The 18,642-nt window shown below is 33.3% G+C and overlaps 3 protein-coding genes across 6 annotated transcripts; 2 read left to right on the top strand and 1 right to left on the bottom strand.

Moving 5' to 3' along the window:
- Positions 1 to 18: 18 nt before the first annotated feature.
- On the bottom strand, positions 19 to 6,674 carry LOC8285557 (mitochondrial Rho GTPase 1). The gene is made up of 15 exons (XM_015715106.2): positions 6,481 to 6,674; positions 5,983 to 6,225; positions 5,661 to 5,793; positions 5,193 to 5,342; positions 4,632 to 4,808; positions 3,995 to 4,261; positions 3,660 to 3,728; positions 3,428 to 3,483; positions 2,983 to 3,064; positions 2,373 to 2,584; positions 2,148 to 2,217; positions 1,362 to 1,474; positions 1,040 to 1,190; positions 516 to 702; positions 19 to 348 (listed from the first exon to the last, which is right to left on the bottom strand). Exons 2-15 carry the CDS (start codon positions 6,198 to 6,200, stop codon positions 275 to 277), a joined length of 1,959 nt encoding a protein of 652 aa, XP_015570592.1. The 5' UTR covers positions 6,201 to 6,225; positions 6,481 to 6,674; the 3' UTR covers positions 19 to 274.
- Positions 6,675 to 8,735: 2,061 nt separating this feature from the next.
- LOC8285556 (peroxisomal adenine nucleotide carrier 1) lies at positions 8,736 to 12,549 on the top strand. The gene is made up of 5 exons (XM_002512326.4): positions 8,736 to 9,234; positions 10,730 to 10,961; positions 11,563 to 11,709; positions 11,796 to 11,953; positions 12,028 to 12,549. The coding sequence occupies exons 1-5, from the start codon at positions 9,092 to 9,094 to the stop codon at positions 12,302 to 12,304; spliced, it is 957 nt and encodes a 318-aa protein (XP_002512372.1). The 5' UTR covers positions 8,736 to 9,091; the 3' UTR covers positions 12,305 to 12,549.
- A 1,967-nt stretch (positions 12,550 to 14,516) lies between these two features.
- On the top strand, positions 14,517 to 18,344 carry LOC8285555 (protein YIPF1 homolog). 4 transcript variants are annotated; one of them, XM_048370039.1, is made up of 6 exons: positions 14,517 to 14,765; positions 14,890 to 14,929; positions 15,066 to 15,172; positions 15,732 to 15,962; positions 16,992 to 17,259; positions 17,975 to 18,344. In XM_048370039.1, exons 4-6 carry the CDS (start codon positions 15,739 to 15,741, stop codon positions 18,179 to 18,181), a joined length of 699 nt encoding a protein of 232 aa, XP_048225996.1. In that variant the 5' UTR covers positions 14,517 to 14,765; positions 14,890 to 14,929; positions 15,066 to 15,172; positions 15,732 to 15,738; the 3' UTR covers positions 18,182 to 18,344. The 4 variants fall into 4 exon arrangements, with proteins under 4 accessions (XP_048225996.1, XP_048225998.1, XP_002512371.1 ...); XM_048370041.1 differs by having other exon boundaries at positions 14,518 to 14,765; positions 15,760 to 15,962; XM_002512325.4 differs by having other exon boundaries at positions 14,522 to 14,765; positions 15,092 to 15,172; positions 15,776 to 15,962.
- Positions 18,345 to 18,642: the final 298 nt, after the last annotated feature.

The following is an 18,642-nucleotide window of genomic DNA, read 5'->3' as shown; positions in this document are numbered from 1 at the left end:
GGCTAACAGGAAACGTACTAGTAGGCAAAATTTTTTTATTATTGCACAAGCCCTGCACAATAACTAATATCATGGTACATATGTAAACATTCAACTGGTGAGACTCTCCCACCCAAACTGTTTAATTCCTGATGAAGAAAAAGAGTTGAAAATGTCAAAAACTAATAACAAGCATCAGGATAAAATGCATATTTTTCTACAACCAGGACCCCTCAACTGGCAACCACCACCCGACGCCATATGAGAAATCCAAAATGAGGTAAACCTTTAGCCTTCATCCAGATGTACTTTTCCTTGCGGCATAGACTCTGTAAGCTGCCAGCCCAACTATGGCCACTGCAGCTCCAACTACAAAAGTGAAACAAAGTCATTAACATGGTAGATGTCCAAGTACAAAACGAAATATCAATGTCTAGAAAACAACATCAATAAATCAGAAATTTCCAAAAACGAAGTTCCAAAGTTCATTTACTCTGAGAACTTGATAGTGCTAGGAGCCTGGAAAATCAACACACCTGAAACAAACATAAGAGAGCGATTGATAAGCCGATGGTATTGTTTGCGACTTCTCCCTGCTTCTGTTTCAGGAATGCTCAAATGAGGGTGTTCTGCAGCATTAACAATCCTACGGAAGACATTGTTGGTATCACCCATCTTAGAACTGATGGGAATAGGAGCCTCTATTCCCATATCCTGAGTAACCTACAAAAGCCAAATATTGTAACGACAATGGCTGTTACTAAGTCTGCCTCAATGATATTCATACTTGCAAAACCAACCATGAAAACAAGCTAACTGTTCCCTGGGACAACTATTTTGGCAACAAGCCTAACATGCTAACCAATAAAAGAACTGTCTGAAAGGTGAATAGCATCTTCCAACTGACACAACTAAAATCACACAACATATATCAGCGCGCTTGCTATCAAGACAAAGGCCTACACGAGCAGACGTTTTCAAACTGAGAACATACATGATAAAAATTAACTTAATCTACTTGAATCCATGAAAGCAGAGAGTCAATGAAGAAACTAAATACCCTTGTAGATTCCTGTATTGCCATGGGAAATGAATTTAGATCATCTTTAGCTGCAATTATTAGGCAAGGCACCTCAAAGCCAGTATCCTCACCATGACTAGCTACTTCCACAAGCAATTCAGTTGCTCTCCTCCAGGAGGACTCATCAGAGCTGCAACAGCACTCTACCTTAAATAAGTTGAACTTAATAATGTTGCTCAGGTAGCAGGCAACTTAATTCGTAATGACAGGATAATAGTATCTAAATCAAATTTTACAAGCAAATGACATGACCAACTACAGTGATTAGATTGACTAAATTTAACAGGTTCCTACTCTTTACCTGTCATGAACAAAGATCGCTATGTCACATGATGCCAAAGACTCTTTATTGGAAAGCAGCTTCTTAACTCCATTCTCAGGAATTTCTCTCAAAACCAGGGTTTTCTTAATTCCCTGAGGAAAAAAGAACACTCAAACAGCTTTAGTCAGATAGCAGAGTGAGGCCATAATAGAGTATAAGTTGACAAGGCATTTGAATCACCAATCCAGAAAGAGGACATGCAAGTAAAGAAAGGAAAGAAACAGCTAGGTATTATACCCCTAAGAATCATGTATATCAAAGGGTTAATAGCAAAATCATGGAGGACACTAATCATGCAGACCGTGTGTTAGCTATAAAGTTCTGAAGGCGGAAAACATTAGAATCCAACTCAAGTTGCATACCGATGCGGCTGTCTTTAACCTAGCCACATAGGCAAACTGGTACATATTGGCAGCCCCAAATGAGAGATGCCAACTTTTATTGTTGGAAAACAAAGACAACCATTAACTGAGAAGTAAAACAAAATTTAGAGTGCATATCTTGCAACAAAATATGTATCCACAATATTCCATCCCTTTAAGTTTTGTCACACAACCCCATCCCTTCAAGTATTTCACACAGGGATTTAACTGCGGGCTTGTAGAATCCCATCACAGTATGTGAATATATGACCCTCAGTCAACTCTCCCTCCAACCCTCAAACGAGAAAAAAGAAACAGCACAAAGTCCAAACATAGGGATAGGGGCATATTCTATCCACTCATCAATATTCAGGATGCAGAAACACTATGCTGCGCTACATACCCCGGGTAGATCAACAACATTCACTGCATAAGAATCCTCAGTAGTTGAAGAAGGAGCTTCAGAAAATGGCCTGCATTCACAATTACCAACAAAAAAGTTACTAAACATAAATAATGAAAACTAATTATCACACAGAATCTTACCTACTTCACCTAATTTATACATTCTTTCAGCTATGGATTCAGAAAATAAATATGGCTTTCAGGTATGGATTGAAAGAATAACCTTCCAATGAAAGAATTCAATAATGATGATTTCCCAGCATTTTTAGGTCCAAAGACAAAACACTGGAAAACATTTCTTTCAGATTGTTGCTTCTTGCGATCCAGACGCCGTCTTCTTGTTATACGGACAGCAGCAGAAGTATCACCAGGATATCCAATGTAGATCAGATTCTCCATAGCACGAGATGGATCTAGAAGTGTCATTAGGGCCCACTGAAACATATATATTTCTTATTAAGTGTAGCCACTAAGTGACGGAATTATTCAAACTGTTTAAAATGCTGCTACTTTTTAGAGGATGTCAAGCTAATGAGCCAACCACCACTGCCTCCCCCACACCCAAAAATACAAAACTAAGTAAATCCACCCCCAAAAATATAAAAATAAGTAAAATCATGATGTTTTTAATGCATCCTAACATACAACTAAATGGAAGAAACAATGGTAAGTTGTCATATATTGAATTATCAGTTCAACATGAAATCTCATAATAGGTAAACTGGTTGGGCATGGCACAAAAGAAAACTTGTATAAATATGTCATTACAATCAGCATAAGCGAGCATCAAGTGGCAGAGAGAGAGAGAGAGAGAGAGTATAGTACATGAATACCTCTGATAAAAATGCATTGACTGACAGCCCACCCAATGCAGTTTTTTCTGCAGCGTCCTTATATGGAGCGTCATCCCAAGGGCTGAAGTTGAAAAAATATTTGTCAAATGTAATATAGGAATAAGGTTGGATATTTACATTGGAAACACAAAGTAAAGAATAAATACTCTAATCCGTATGTGAATAGCACTTAGATGGCAAAAAACCATGTTAGAACCAGTTTATCATAACATCCATCAGAAATACAAATTAACATTTACAAATGTGCGAAGGTTCCACGTGTTCATCAACAATACTAATGTGAATACGAAATTTAAATAAAACAGTCACCATATTCAAAGAAGTCCAAAATCAAACAAACAATAAAAAGATGGGAGAAAGACTGACTTGTAAGTCGAGAGATACTAAATAGTAATAGTAATGCCTCAAGAGAAAGCTAGAGTACCTTTCTGGTGCAGTAGAAAAAATATCCTCAAGTTCTGCAGGTCGCAGATTATTATCCTGTCAGAACAATATCCATGTAAAGCAAATTTTGAGTACTCCGAAACTATGGCAATAAGAATCATCAGACTAATCTAAGTGAATGATGTGCTTGCACAAGAAAAAAAAAATGAAAATTAACAATAGAACACTACATTTATTATTGAGAAAGAACAAAGGAAAACATGGTAACATACATAATCACTGTCGAACAATTCGTATATTCCCCTCAAGAATTCGATAGTTTCACCTGTGAGCTCTACACTCTACAACAAATCACAACTAAACATAAGCAATTTGAACAAGCACCCTGTCCAAAGTCACAGAAGGACTGGTAATATAGCCAAATAAAAGCATACAGTGTTAGTAACGAGAGCAAGTAGAAGGTAATTGCTGAAGATGATAAAACATATGACTGAAGATCCCATGTACATAATACCAATTCAAGACTATGGTATGCGTCATTGGGACATAAATTCTGCGGGATAAATGGCCAATATGATGATCAGTTTTACCTTTAGCAAAAGGTTACCTGATCGGGAGCTCGTTTGAATGTAGGTATTAGCTCATCAGCAAGTTTGATATCATCATTGTATCCAAATTTCCTTAGGACGGTCCAAGTTGTCTCGAGACGTCCTTTTTCTATGAACAATGCATGAAGAAACAGGAATCCTGTCAGGGTAAGACCACGTTCGCTGACTCCTCTATCAGTAGCTCCTCCACCAGGTAACTTTTCTTCCACAACTCTCTTAACACCCACTATTTCAGAAGGCTGTAATGGAGCGTTGAAACATTTGACCTGATGACAATCATAATGTTAGATCTTTAACAAGCCTCAACCACAAAATACTTTCAGAACCATATCAGTATCCAACCCCCCACAGGTTACTAGGTGCTCAAGCCCAGACTTCAAATTCACTCCCCACCAGAGCAGGGAGGATTGTCACTAATCATAAAAAGTGACATGACATTTGAAACCCATAACTTCTGAAGACTGTTATCAGATATTTTAAGGCTGATATATCAAATTCCAAAATTTTAACGTCTAGATAGGAGACATAAATTAAATATTGAATGAATTTTACATCAAACCCCCACCCACACAGAAATGAAAGAAGGGTAGAAAACAAATACAGAAAGAGGATGGACCAAAGAATGGAAATGCATACCTGAAAGTCATTTAACTCTGCATCACTGAGGGCGCCGTCTCTGTCCTGATCACAAAGAATAAATATACGCTTCAAGGCTCTCACACATCTGGGCTTTAATGTTTGTGATTCCTGGTCAAACAGTGGACCAGTTGGATGAAGCACTGCCTTTTGTGCATAGTAGAAAACCTCTGGAATCTGCAAAGAGAAATCAAAATTTAATAATCAGATTCTTAATTGCAGAAGTCAAAAACACCACCTAAAGGACCACAAAGAAGAGTGATATACTAACTAATTGCAGGCTCCAAGAAATTAAAATCATATCCTTCTCTTTGTTAGTTTAAACATGAGTCCGTGTTCATAACAAGTTGACGAAAGTATCATCTTATGGAGCAATCAGAAGGACCAATAATTAAACAATGAATAACATATCAAAAAGATGCTGCTTATGCCTTTCAAAAGACATTTTTTTCTATACTGTGAAAGAGTATAACATCGTAAATAAGTTACTCTAAAGATCTATGTCTCTCCTTAAAAGCATAAAAAGATAAATGAGAGCAATAACAGGGCATCAAAATATACCTGAATATGTTTATATGCTGAACATTCAATGCAAGTCTCAATCTCCCGAAACTGTTGCATTATTGGTGACATCACTATCTCCAAGCTCACCTGCTGGTTCTCATCCCTTAAGTCCAGCTTGCAGCCAACCACTATGACTGGCACCTTCACCTGCTCATTCACAAGTTTCCATTAGAAATATATGGAAGACACACAAACACACTCTCTATATTTCTCTCTTTTTGTGTTATTCCTACAAAAGAGATACAGTTTCAAGAACATGCTGACGAGAGAAGTCCACAAAATTAGAATAATGATTTTTTCACTAACAGTGAGAATTTGTTTTAGATTCCAATGGTAAAAGAATTTTAGTCAGCTTAACAAAAGCACATGCCTATGGGTACTTTGTTCCTCCACAAATGATTCATAGATGTCCAGTGAGATTCTTAATTGAAACAGAAATAACAGAAGCATATATGACAGTGAAACCTCTAGTCGACGAAGCTCTGGAAGCCAGAAAGTACTCAATCGATCAAGAGTCTCTGGCCTATCACAGGCATAGGTTAGAACAACTGCATCAGCTCGCTTCAATTCTTCAGCTACTTTACCAGAATCTTCCACTCTAAAATCACACGTACAATAAAAATTCCATTACTTTAAGAAAAAATTTCATGACCCCAATGTAAACTCAAATATCTAATCACACATTTTGATACCATCACTTAACACTAAAAATATCGTCACGAAAATCAATCTAGCATTAGATTTCAACTTCTAGTAGCTCAAAACAAAATATATAAATAAAAAATACCTGGAGGAAGTATCGATGATAGTAACAGGAATACGGTCGGGGTAAAAATCCTCAGGCAACCGTGTAGGGGGCAGAACGGGAGGAACATTGGCCGGAAAAGTATCGACGGCAGCAGTAACTATCAAGCTTGACTTACCAGTACCACGGTCACCAGCTACCACAATACGGACCCCACTTCGACCTCCTGGATTAGCACTTGCACTGGCAGCTTTCGTCATTTTTAGAAATTAATTTAAAGCAACACTGTAAAACCAGAAAGAAAAGAAAAAAGAACAAAAACCTAACTGATCAAAATCAATATATAAAATATGCAAAAGAATGCAATAACTTCAGAAAATTGAGGGGGCTTGAGGAGTTAAATTGAGAAACTAGGGATTGCGTAGCGGCAAAAGTGTAAACCTGTTTTTAGGACTCCTTTTTTAAAAAGAATAAAATAATAAATTTGAGTATCAGGTGTTATGAGAAATTTAAATTAAAAGTAGAGAGAGTGCAATAGACCTTGAAAAATAGTAAGATTCTGATAAGGAATAAAATTAGTTAGCCACCAGAAACCCTAGAGTATGAAGGGGTTTTGCGGTGGCTAATATTATCGTTAATGGAGGCTTGAAGAAGAAGAAGTAAATTAGTGCAAGAGGCTATGAAGGTTCACGATGAAGTTAAAATTGCCTAGTACAACTCAACAAGGTTTTTCCTTTTTCTTTTTTCTCGGTTCGTGAATTTCTTGATACGGCATCGTATTACTATGTGTCGTTTTGTCGATTTCTTGATCCGAAAATGTCTGAAATTTTAAAGACAACAATTAATGTTGGCCTCTGTACCAAAAATTACAATTTACAAAATGTAATCTCCTGTTTCACTCTGATTTTAGAGCCACGCCGCATCACCAGAAAATTTGGGCCTTTTCTTAAATCATCTGTGTCAAAATTGGACCGCCGAGATTGAAGCTGGATAGCGCGTTGACCATTGGATTTTTGACCTCTGAATTGCTTGATGGTGCATACCAAAAAGCCCAAAACAGTTTCTGCCCACGGTTTCATTAACACAAGCTACGATTTTTAACTGTTCACGTTACATAATTTATCATTTTTATTAGTCCATTTCCGATATTATTGAATTGAATTGTATACTGTGTGGTTAATTAAAATATATAATATTTATTTTATAAATTTAAAATTTATATACTTTAAATCAAATAAAAATAATTTAAAATTTTACATAATCAAATTTATATAAAATTTATTATAATTAAATAAAATTCTAATAAAATAGGCAGAATTTTTTAATAAATTTTATATTAATTATTATATTCTATAACACTAACTTTTTTTTTTAATTTTATTAGTTTTATTTAATTTTTTTCAAATAAATTAATAAATTTCAATCCGATGTGATAGTAATATTAATTCATTTTTTAAGTTACTTTAATAGCATAGTTATCGCTTAGTAGTGGAATTAAAAATTGTAACTATAAAGTATTATTGTATCTAACAAAAGTGATTGGTTGATTTTGTTATTTATATTATTAAATTATATTTTAAAGGTACAAATATGGAAAGATAAGTTATATAAATAAATATGGTTTCTTATTTAATACTCCATATGATTTTAATTTTTCTATAAATAATTATTAATATTCTATTTATACTATCAGATTAATAAATTCTTATCTTCAACATTCTTTTAAGTGATTATCTTTATAATTTATTATTTTCAATATCACATGGAAATTTAATTTTAATTTTTATGATTCAAATTCTTAAAATTTATAATTTAAGTGTCGGTTATTAGTTTTTTTTCTTTTATAAAATACATATAATAATTAAATAATTGCTTACTTATAATAATTATTTATCTATATTTTAATTAATTCTTAATACAAACATATTATACTAAATTTATATATTATCTATTGAATTTATATATAATATAAAATTGTAAAATATTAGCATTTGAAATTTTAAAGGAAAAACGAATTTTGGGAGTAAGTGAAAAATGTACCGCACTAAGTAAGAAGTAATTAGGATACAACGGCTGACGGCCCACCCCCGCGCCATAGTGACTTCATTCATTTTATTTATTATTTTCCCTTACTTTCCATCAACGGAAAAAGAAATAGGTTATAACAAAGTTCTGAAAAGAAAAATTGTACTAGTCACTCGTGACTAACACGTGCACTTTGTCATTTTGACCAATTGAATTTTTTTTTATTTTTCTTGGAAAAAAATAATTCATACTACATTTTTATTTTATTTTGAAGAAATAATCAGTTTCATAATAATACGATTATATAAAATTATAATTTAATAGTAAATGAATTATTTTTTAAATAAATAATTTAATAAATTATAGTATTTATGATTAGGAGTAGTTTGGTTTGTTACTCGTTTAAATAATTTAAAATAATAATAATAATTTTATATTTATTTTTTGATTTTATTAAAAATTTTGATATATTTTTAAATTTTTGAAATTTTCATGATTAATAATATAAAATGCATATGATCTCATAATAAATAGTATATTTCTATAACAAATAAATAATTAAATTATAGAATCTTAAAAAATGTAAACTTGACTTGAATGGATCACATTTTTAACTTAAATCTAACTTAAAATATCTAAATCTTAATTATTGAAATAATTTTATTAAATCTAACTTAAACAATGACATATTAAAATGGCCTTCACTCATTATCACTACTATGAGTGCAAGTGAACAACTCTTTATCTTTTTCAGAAAACAAAAACAAAGATTGAAAAAAAAAAAAAAAAAAAACCTCTAGTGCAATCCGTCAGATAGCACCGTTAAATCAACCTGACTTTCTTTAAACGGAAAACAATCAAATCGCAGTAGCATCACGTTTTTTAAACTCCCAAGAAACGCCAAATCCAACTTACACTTTCTTGCGTTTCCGTCATTTTCCCCATACCTTCCCGTTTCTTATTTTCTTCTTCCACCCACCATCTTGTTCTCCATCATTCTGACTATAAATACACAAACTTTTATATCTCAAGTTCTTAAATGATCCTATCTCCATTTTTTGTTAAAAAGGCATAAACTTTCATTAGAGATTTCTTTCTTTATTTATTTATTTTTTCTTTTTAAGACATGGCTGTTGATCTCGAATCTCTTTCAGAGGCTACTTCAGGTGCCATTGGTTCTTTACTCAGTACAACGATCTTGTACCCTCTTGATACTTGTAAGACCAAATATCAAGCGGAGGTTCGTGCTCATGGTCAGCGAAAATATAGGTAATTTACCCATCTCTTTTCTCTATCACAGTTTTTGCATGTTTCGTTTTTAGTCTTTTTGTTGATCTGGGTTTGTATCATTTATGCTGTGTGATCATGATCCAGCGGTAAACACAATTGGGTAGATTGGAAATTGCTTAGTTTTATGTTGTCGGTGTGTTTTTTAACCTGTGGAACTCGTTGAAGTTTCAAATAGAACCAAATCAAGGTCTCAAACTTGTATTTATATCGTTCATGTAAAAGTTGATTTCTTCTTTTTGAGGTTGGTGGTAGTTTTCTTTATGGTGTTTATGTTATTATATATATATATATATATATATATATATATAAAATTTGTATGATTGTGGAATTCGATCTTTTCACCAGTTGGACCATTGAGTGCTATCTGGTCCGTATGTCTGTAAGAAGCGTGTGAAATATAAAGTCATGATTTTAGGACAATTGAGAGGTGCGATGCATCTAGAGCTGGAGAGATATTTCTAACTAGTCAACCTTAACCCCTTGCATATTTTGCACTCATGTGGATAGCTTTACTTTTTTCCATGTTCTAATGTTTCTTTGCAAGGGCCATGCTTTTATTTAGTTGGATATCCTTAATGCTCTTGAGGTTCTAAGTGTGTCTGGTAAGCTTCAGATATGGGTCCACGACTGACTTGCATAGGCTCAACTATAGTATTAGTGCTTCTGTCAAGCTTCAATTCTTCAAGTACGGATTGTAGTCTGTTTGGTTCTGGTGATACACTCTTGGTTTTTGGAAGGGGCTTACAAAATGACTCAAGATTGCATGTTAACTGGCCATTTTCTTAGGCATTATACTTCAACTAATGCTACTTTTTTAGACCAATTATCTACGAGACTGCTTCAATGATAATGAGCTTGACATGCTTGATAGAGATAACCCTGGATGTATGGCCTTCCTTGTTAGACTATTAATACCATTTCTTGCTTCCCTGATTACTCATTCAGTTCATATGCTGCAATACCTGACTGAAGTATATATTATCTTTTCTCATTAGTCGCTTTTAAGTTTACCAAATTTCTCCTTCTAAATCTTCCTTAAGAAAATGAATTGCATGGAGAGGTTGGAAATATCTTCATAAGATGAATTCTTTCTTGTAAAACATTGTGGATTAATTCTGCTGAAACTTATTTTACATCAAAGATAAATTATTTTTTCTATCTCTTTAAGGTGACTGGCATCGGAATTTTTTTTTTGTTGGTTGGTTGAACCATCTATTCTTATATTTCTGTTGTGCTCTTTCAATGAATCATTAATGGGATTGAAAGTGCTACTTGTGAGTTTTGTTCTCTGTGGTATGGCCTTTTACCTTATTGTGTAATGTAGATCATTCACAACATCCTAATTCCTAGGTGGCTTGTAGGTTAATCTTTTGGCCAAATGTTCCATACTAAGAACAAATTTTAGGTCAGTGAACTTTGTGTTGTAAAACTTCTACTTTTGTAGTTTATTGATTTTGTTTTTTGTATTATGCAGGCACCTTTCTGATGTTCTGTTTGAAGCGATATCCAATGGACAAATTCTTTCCCTTTACCAAGGCTTAGGGACAAAAAATCTTCAGTCTTTCATTTCACAATTTGTTTACTTCTATGGGTACAGCTACTTTAAAAGACTATATCTGGAAAAAAGTGGTTTCAAAAAAATTGGAACAAAAGCAAACTTGGTACTTGCTGCTGCTGCTGGCGCTTGCACTGCCATTGTGACTCAAGTGAGTAACTAGCAATCATGTTTCTTGAGATGCTCTCACTAATTTAGAATAATAATGTTCCATGTTTAGAATAATATAATTTTTCTAATATCTAGTTTCTTGTAACTCAATATATATAATGTTATAGCTTATGTCTTAAAACGTCATGCATTCAGAGGTTACAAATGGATTTTTGAAACTACTGATGCTGGTGTGCAAGCAAATTACTTTGAACTTTTTCTTAGTGCATATGCAAGCAAATCACAATTTTACAGTATATAACCTTTCAGAATATGGTATCCTTGGTATGTGACATGTGAATCACATAACTGCAATTACCATTAATTTTATACTGAAAATCACAAATTTTTTTCCATATGTTTTGTGCATCAGTGTTTTGGCATATTGGTGTGCTTGACAGTAGCAACAATAAGCAAAAGACCAAGAAATTGTGGAGTCAATACTCATTGTTGTTCTGAAATGTCTTAGCTGTTCCCACTTTTCTATTTGTCTCCATTTTCTCCTTGGCCTGTTCAATTATTTATTTTTTTTCCATTTTTACATGAATATTGAATGTTAAAATGTAATATTAGATTGTGTTCGTGTCTATATTTATGTGTAGCCCTTAGATACTGCCTCCTCAAGGATGCAGACAAGTGCCTTTGGCAAATCAAAAGGGCTCTGGCAGACTTTGACAGAGGGCAATTGGGGCGACGCATTTGATGGCCTTGGCATCTCTCTTTTGTTGACCTCTAATCCTGCAATTCAGGTACTTGGCCTTATAGTTCAAAGTATACATTTTGAGGTTAAAATCTGATTTAAGAGATGAACTAAGCAGAGTTCTTCTTAATGCAGTATACAGTGTTTGATCAGCTCAAACAAAGACTTCTCAAGGGAAAGCAGAATACAGCAGACAGTAGTTCCTCTGTGGAAGCCCTTTCTGCATTTTCAGCTTTTGTTTTGGGTGCAGTTTCAAAGAGTATTGCTACTGTTATTACTTACCCTGCAATCAGGTGAGTGGCTATCATTTTAGTGATATTTAATCACTTACTGAGCCAAAAAAATTTAAAATTCATTGTTCATGCAGGTGCAAGGTAATGATTCAAGCAGCAGACTCGGATGACGAAAGTAAGAAAGGTAAATCAAAATCCAGGAAGACGGTGCCTGGAGTCGTCTGTGCAATATGGAAAAGGGAAGGAGTTTTGGGGTTTTTCAAGGGATTGCAAGCTCAGATCTTGAAGACTGTACTGAGCTCAGCATTGCTTTTGATGATCAAAGAGAAAATTTCCAGAAGTACTTGGGTTCTCATACTTGCAATCAGAAGGTACCTATTGGTCCCAAGGAGCAGACTAAAAAGTGCCTGATAGAAGTACATCATTGATAGAATGCTTTATTTCTTTGTAAATAGTGAGCTCTATTTGATATCCGTAAAATAGACAGGTTTTGTCAAAAAGCCAGGTTCATTCCTCAAACAAGAAGGTTAAATGGCAAAGAATAAATACTCCCAAGTTGGAAGGGTAACTGTTTTTTAGCAGGGATACAAAATTAGTCCTAGGATAAACTATAATTTGTGAGAAATAATATACTGCGAAAATTCTTAGTCTGCAAAGAGACTTGTTTCTTTTATGAAGTTTCAGTTTCTGCTTATCATTTTCAGCAGCAGATTTTAGTGTTGAGGTGCTATGTCCGGAATAAGATTTACAGGGATGATTCAAGGACAATGATTAATTTTATGTCAGGGTTACATCCAAAAACGTTGATTTTTTTATTGAAAGAGGACCAATATAATTCTAAGATTTTTAAAATTAACCTCTCTTTCCGTAATTATTATAACACTTTGTCAATCTATTTTTATAAAGTTACCATCTATGACTCGTACGAATGTTGTTAACTTGTGTCGGGATTGTTCGTCTAATCAAGTGAAGAAATTTTAACTTCCAATAAAATTTTTAAATAATTTGTACTTGAAAACTTAAATTATAAAGAATTAAAGGCAGTTTAACATGAATAAAAGTTCAAATTAAACTAAGTTTATAAAATACCAAGTCTTCACGCGATAAATTTACCAAGTTCATAAAGAAAAAGAAAAAAAATAACTCCAAAATAATCAATATTCAACCAACATTTACATAGAAATTCATACTAGCTTATATAGGCCGTAGTAAAATCTATTTCTATAATAATAAGAAAGCAAATAATAATAGGATTATGAATAGAACTCTTAAACTAAAAGAATAACTTAAAACAAGACTTCTAACTATTAAAAAACTTTTTTAAATAAATAAATATTTCTAAAATTCGTGTAACCCTAGTCCATATAATAAATATGGCATTTGGACTTAAGTAACATATAATAAGCGACTCATGCTTAAGTATTGGACTCAAAATAACTTGATTTGTTTATTTTGGGCATATTTTAACTTGATCATACTTTCATGTATTGAATTAAGTTGATAAGAGTATCTTGAGATTCATTGTCTTAATTAAGCCCAATCTCACTGGGACTTTGTATCTTCAACTCAAGTTTCAATTTTTACTTCACGAGCACTCCTAAAGTATTCTTGGATTTTTTTATACAAGCTATAATCATTAGTCCATCATATTTGAGTGGCTCTTGTATAATTCTAGTTGGATTATGATTTTTAGTTGGACTAGAACTCCTCATAGGACTAGAATTTTATTAAAAAAATTTATAACTAAAGGGTGGCGTGACATATTATTGTTTATCAAGTTTAAATTTTTTTATTTATTATCGAGCTTAGATTTTTTTATTTATTATTTAGCGATAAATATGTGAGTAAATTATTATCTTTTTATAGTTTTTTGTTATTTAAAGTCTATTTAATTTATTATTGGTTGTTAGAATAATTGGTTGAAAACTAATATGGTGTCGGTGTTACGAGAAATTTGGAAGGTATATGTATCTTTGAAGAAAGGTGACAAATTTGATTTTTTTGTTACATTATTGGAAGGCTTAAACTTAAAGTATTTCAGAAAATGGATTAGCCTTATATCCAATATGGCGTGGAGATACATTGGATAAACATAAGGATTAGGTTCAGATTTTGTTTAATTTAATAGACTAAATAATTTATGATTTATTTTTATCAAAATTATTTAACAAAAATTAATATGTTTAATTTTTTTAAAAATTAATTTTTATAAACTAAAAGAAAAAGTAAAATGTATTTTTACAATTATAATTTTAAAGGTAAAAGACATTTTTACAAACACAACCATAAGAGTTTTAAGAATCGTTGGCATTGAAAATGAAAAAATATAAATTTTTTAATTTTAAAAAATTATTTAAAAGAAATAGAAATTTTTTCAAAAAGCACACTACAAATTATTTTAAAGAAATTTAGTATTATTAAATAAAAAATTATAAATTTATTTTCCAACATTTAACAACAATTTTAAACACACCTTTTAACATTTTCAATAAAAATACATATGATGAATCTAATGGGCCATTTCAGCCCATGGTTGAATCTTCAATGTAAATGGGCCCAATTCTGAAATTGGTTCCATCATTTAAGTAATCGCAGTATTAAACTCCTTAATTACTTATTACCGGACGCAGACTTCTCGCTTGCATGCAAGACAAATTAATACTATATGAATAAATAAATAAAAACTAAAAAATAAAAAATAACAAAAACAAACTCAAACGCGGAAGCTATCGAGCGAGCAACCAGAAGAGGAGCGAGATCTGGTAGCTGAAACAGAAAACTAACAAACAAAAAAGAGAAGAGAAAACTAGAAAAGATGATGTCAGGGAATTACACAAGTCTTGATAATCAAAAAGTCTCGGGATCCGTACCTGTAAGTATTCTCCTCTCTTCTTTTTTTTTTTTTTTTTTTATTATTATAAAAAAATTTGTTTTGATGTATATAATACGAATTAGACTGAGATCTGATTATCTCTTTTTGGTTTTTGATTCGTTAGGCTGTTCCAGATCCAGGCCACGTGTCCGTCAAATTCTCAGGTATTACTCTCATTAGATAGATCAATTTGGATAACTGTAGTTGTTTGGTTTCTGGAAAGCACCGCCATCAATTTAGGAATGCTGGTGTGTGGCTAATTGCTAATTAGTGTAATTTGTTTGATTTTTGATTTTTCAGTTTTGTGATATGATTGGTTGTTGCAGATTCAACTCTTCAGACATTTCCTCCATCAACCGCACAAGGGAAAATCTCCGGTGGTTCACATCCTCCTCGTGATGCTGATGGTTTGTATATTGTTTCTTTATGATTTCATTTTCTGTCTTAATTTTATGAATAGCTATAGATAGTGATATGTCTAATTATTGAATTGTTTGTGGTGTAACTTAAGCTTTCTGGTTTCATTTGGTGTCAACTATGCAAAGTTAGATTTTGATATATGTACTGAGAAAATGTATACATTTTAGCATGAGTAGGAGTTTATATTAAAGGCTTACATATTTGTATTGCATGGACTCATGGTAGTACTAGTGAAGATTTCTATCAAGCAGAGATTTTTAGCAACTTGGGCGTGGTTTGGACCACCGGGAAATCCCTATGGTTTTTGGATAATCTCTTAAGACTACTCAAAAATAGGAGAAATGACCTTAATTGATTGGGGGAGTGCTCTTCTTCTATATCAATTTCCAGGCAAACCGAGTGAAAGTAAGCTAGGAGATGTTGATTGAAATAAATGTAGCCCACAAATTTTTGCTTGAATATAGCTTCCTTGAAGCTGCTAACACAGCCTAAAATTTTTCATACAATTTCATTACTTTGTGGGTAGCACAAGTGACTTGCTCATAGATTGCAGATGGGTCAATATAATGGCCAGAATTTGATTGGTGCAGATACATTTTCAAAACCAGTTTCTGGTTCTGATGAACCTCAGCAAGGTGGTTGGTTTCGGACGTTCACAATTGCTGCATATAAGCCATACTTTGATATTGACACTACAGATGTTTTAGAGAGAATCAAAGATTCTCTTTTTCCATTCAGAGGAACCTTTACTGAGAAAACTGCTGGCAACCCAGATTTGTGAGCTCTCTCTGCTTGACCTGACTCATTTTTTCTGTTTCATATTGTTGAGTTTTTATGTGCTATTATTGGATTTATCAGAAATCTGTTATTGATTTTGAAACGTATCTTTTATGTAAAATTTTTCATTGATGTTTGACCAAGAAAACAAAAGAAGACTTCACCACTTAGCTTATATTCTCAGATAATAGTTGATAATCTTTGTATTATAAAATTGAGTCATGCCCACAGTGATATTGAGCTTTCTGTGGTCGGATATGGTATTGTAATCACAAAATGCAACATTTATGGAGATTCCTGCATTAATATGATGATATGGAAACTTGGAAAGCTGACCTGTAAAATTGTTGTTATGCTATTTCTCAGAGGGTATGGCTGTAGTTTGGCAATTGAATACAATGGTTTGGTATTTCTGGATTTTTAGTGTTCACAAAAGGTGCCTCTTTAGCTGCTTGTATGTTAAGGCTTCGCTGATGATGATTAGGGTTTAACTTGGAAGAGTGGATTTGTGCAAAGTAGATGTCAAGAGCAAATACATGTCAACTAGAACCTTTCTCTCCTAGAAGTGAGAAGTTATTTGAAGTTTGAACTGTTGAATTTCATGACATATGTATGCTTATGGATTGTGTAGGTGCTGCTTAAAATGTGACTGTTATCATGTCAGCTAATTTTCATACTATGCTCAACTTCTTCTTCTGTAACTGTGTTATTAATTTGATCCCATGTCATGTCTTTAGGTTGTAGTAAATCTTGAGATTGTAATTCTCTTCTTTGTTGCTTTATAGAACTAAATTTTATAATTCTTATTTTTAAATGTCATCAATGCATGGCAAGACAATGAGATTCTTATGCTTTTATCAGCCCTTTTGTCGTGCTAATCAGTTATGGTTGGCAGATATAAGCCACTAAATAATGGACCTAGCAAATTCATTATATATAATGGATCTACTGTACCCATCTGTCCATTCTCTCTTCTTCGCTTTTATTCTGTAGGTAAGAAATGTGTCTTAAATGTTAATATCTGTGTAGGTATGGACCTTTCTGGATATGCACTACCCTAATCTTTGTAGCAGCTGCCATTGGCACTTTTGTGACATATGTAGCACACAAACTGCAGAACAAAAAATGGGAATATGACATAAATCTGGTGACGTGGTCTGCTGGTGTGTTCTATGGCTATGTCACCATTATTCCCCTTGGATTGTATGTAATCCTCAAGTACTTCTCAGCACCATCAGGCCTTGCCCAATTGTTTTGTCTTTACGGCTACTCCCTATTCGTCTTTATTCCAGCACTGGTAAGTTTTTTCTTTTTCATTTTCTCTCAAGTATTATTATATCTTTGCCTATATACATTTGATAAAATACAACCAAGCAAAAAAAAAAAAAAAAAGAAGGAACACAAGCAATAAATTTTGTTTTTATGTAAACAACCATAAGGAGATTGTAGCTTTTCATTAACCAGTCAACAAATAGATCTGAAGGATAAGGCGCTTAAGCTATAAATTATCACAAAAAGCATTTTGTTAAAATTGCCTTGTATAGAAATTGCTGGTCAAATGTTGCTGTTTCATAAACTTGCTGTTCAGAAGATCACACCTATATGGGTGTGTTGCCCAAGTGATTCTCAACTGATTAATACTCTCGGAGGCCAGATTCATTCAGGTGGTAACGGTTAGATTTAAAGCAAATGACCTTAAATTTTGGAAGAACGGGCTTACTGATGAAAAAAGAAAACTATTAGAGCTTAAACGGGATTTGACTAATATGATAGTAAATTCTGATTTTGAATTGGTTCTTCAGCAGCAAGTTTTGATAATTTACAGTAGCAATGTCAGACTTCTGTAATTGGTCATCTTGTCTTATGTATAATCTACATTTTTGTAGAAGCAATTCTTCATTGAGAAGCATGAGACTGTTCTGTTTGTAATTTTCTATGCAACAAATGAAGATTTCACGAACCCTGCAATATGAATTTGGAGTCAACTGAAATTCTCATGTTTTTGGTTGCAGTGTCTCTCCATTGTACCCTTGGAAATTTTCAGATGGGTGATTGCAGGTGTTGCAGGGTTCATGTCAGCAACCTTTGTGGCACTTAATCTCCGAACTCACATTAAATCTGCAGGCGAAAGGTGGTTTTTGATTGTAGCTAGCATCTTTCTGTTGCAGTTGGCTCTAGCTGTGGTTTTGAAGCTTTATTTGTTCACTGTTACAGTATGAGAATGAACTTCATGAAAGGTTGTATATCAGAATGAAATCTTTTTTGGTCTATTGACGTCATGTTCTCACAATATCTTGCCCGTATAAAATTCAACGTTTAGAATCCTCATGTAATCATTCATTTATGGCTTATATACAATTCAAGTGACTATTTGTCTCCGAACTTGGGATGTCTGTTTTCTTAGTTCAATTTCGTTTATCACTTTGTAATCTTTATAATGTAAACTGCGTTTGGTTGCCGAAAAATGAGCGTTAGGGCTGCCGCATGCTTGCTTGTTAACAGTAGTTGGAAAAAGGGATATTGATATTAGGGTAAAAATACCAAGAAAAAATAAAAAATAAAAACTCCCAGATCCGTGGCGCCATCCTCCAGCAGCAGCCCTGCCACAACTCTCTCCCTCGCGGCAGTGTCGACATCAGTATTGACTCGAGTTTAACCCGATTCGCAATGAGAAGATTCC

The sequence above is a fragment of the Ricinus communis genome, chromosome 10 (assembly GCF_019578655.1).
Source record: "Ricinus communis isolate WT05 ecotype wild-type chromosome 10, ASM1957865v1, whole genome shotgun sequence".
In the NCBI taxonomy this organism is placed as follows: domain Eukaryota; kingdom Viridiplantae; phylum Streptophyta; class Magnoliopsida; order Malpighiales; family Euphorbiaceae; genus Ricinus; species Ricinus communis.
The sequence above is the reverse complement of the archived record's forward strand: the minus strand, read 5'-3'. Positions and strand labels throughout refer to the sequence as shown.

Bases quoted from the DNA above. Each gene is read 5' to 3' on its own strand.
- LOC8285557 (XM_015715106.2), bottom strand. From the start codon at position 6,200: ATGACGAAAGCTGCCAGTGCAAGTGCTAATCCAGGAGGTCGAAGTGGG. The intron at 4,809-5,192 runs GTATATTTTGAT...TTCTCTTTGCAG, and splicing joins CAGCATATAAACATATTCAG to ATTCCAGAGGTTTTCTACTA. The intron at 3,484-3,659 runs GTATGTTACCAT...TTGTTCTGACAG, and splicing joins AATTGTTCGACAGTGATTAT to GATAATAATCTGCGACCTGC.
- LOC8285556 (XM_002512326.4), top strand. From the start codon at position 9,092: ATGGCTGTTGATCTCGAATCTCTTTCAGAGGCTACTTCAGGTGCCATT. The intron at 10,962-11,562 runs GTGAGTAACTAG...ATTTATGTGTAG, and splicing joins GCACTGCCATTGTGACTCAA to CCCTTAGATACTGCCTCCTC. The intron at 11,710-11,795 runs GTACTTGGCCTT...TTCTTAATGCAG, and splicing joins CCTCTAATCCTGCAATTCAG to TATACAGTGTTTGATCAGCT.
- LOC8285555 (XM_002512325.4), top strand. From the start codon at position 14,709: ATGATGTCAGGGAATTACACAAGTCTTGATAATCAAAAAGTCTCGGGA. The intron at 14,766-14,889 runs GTAAGTATTCTC...TTGATTCGTTAG, and splicing joins AAGTCTCGGGATCCGTACCT to GCTGTTCCAGATCCAGGCCA. The intron at 17,260-17,974 runs GTAAGTTTTTTC...TTTTGGTTGCAG, and splicing joins TCGTCTTTATTCCAGCACTG to TGTCTCTCCATTGTACCCTT.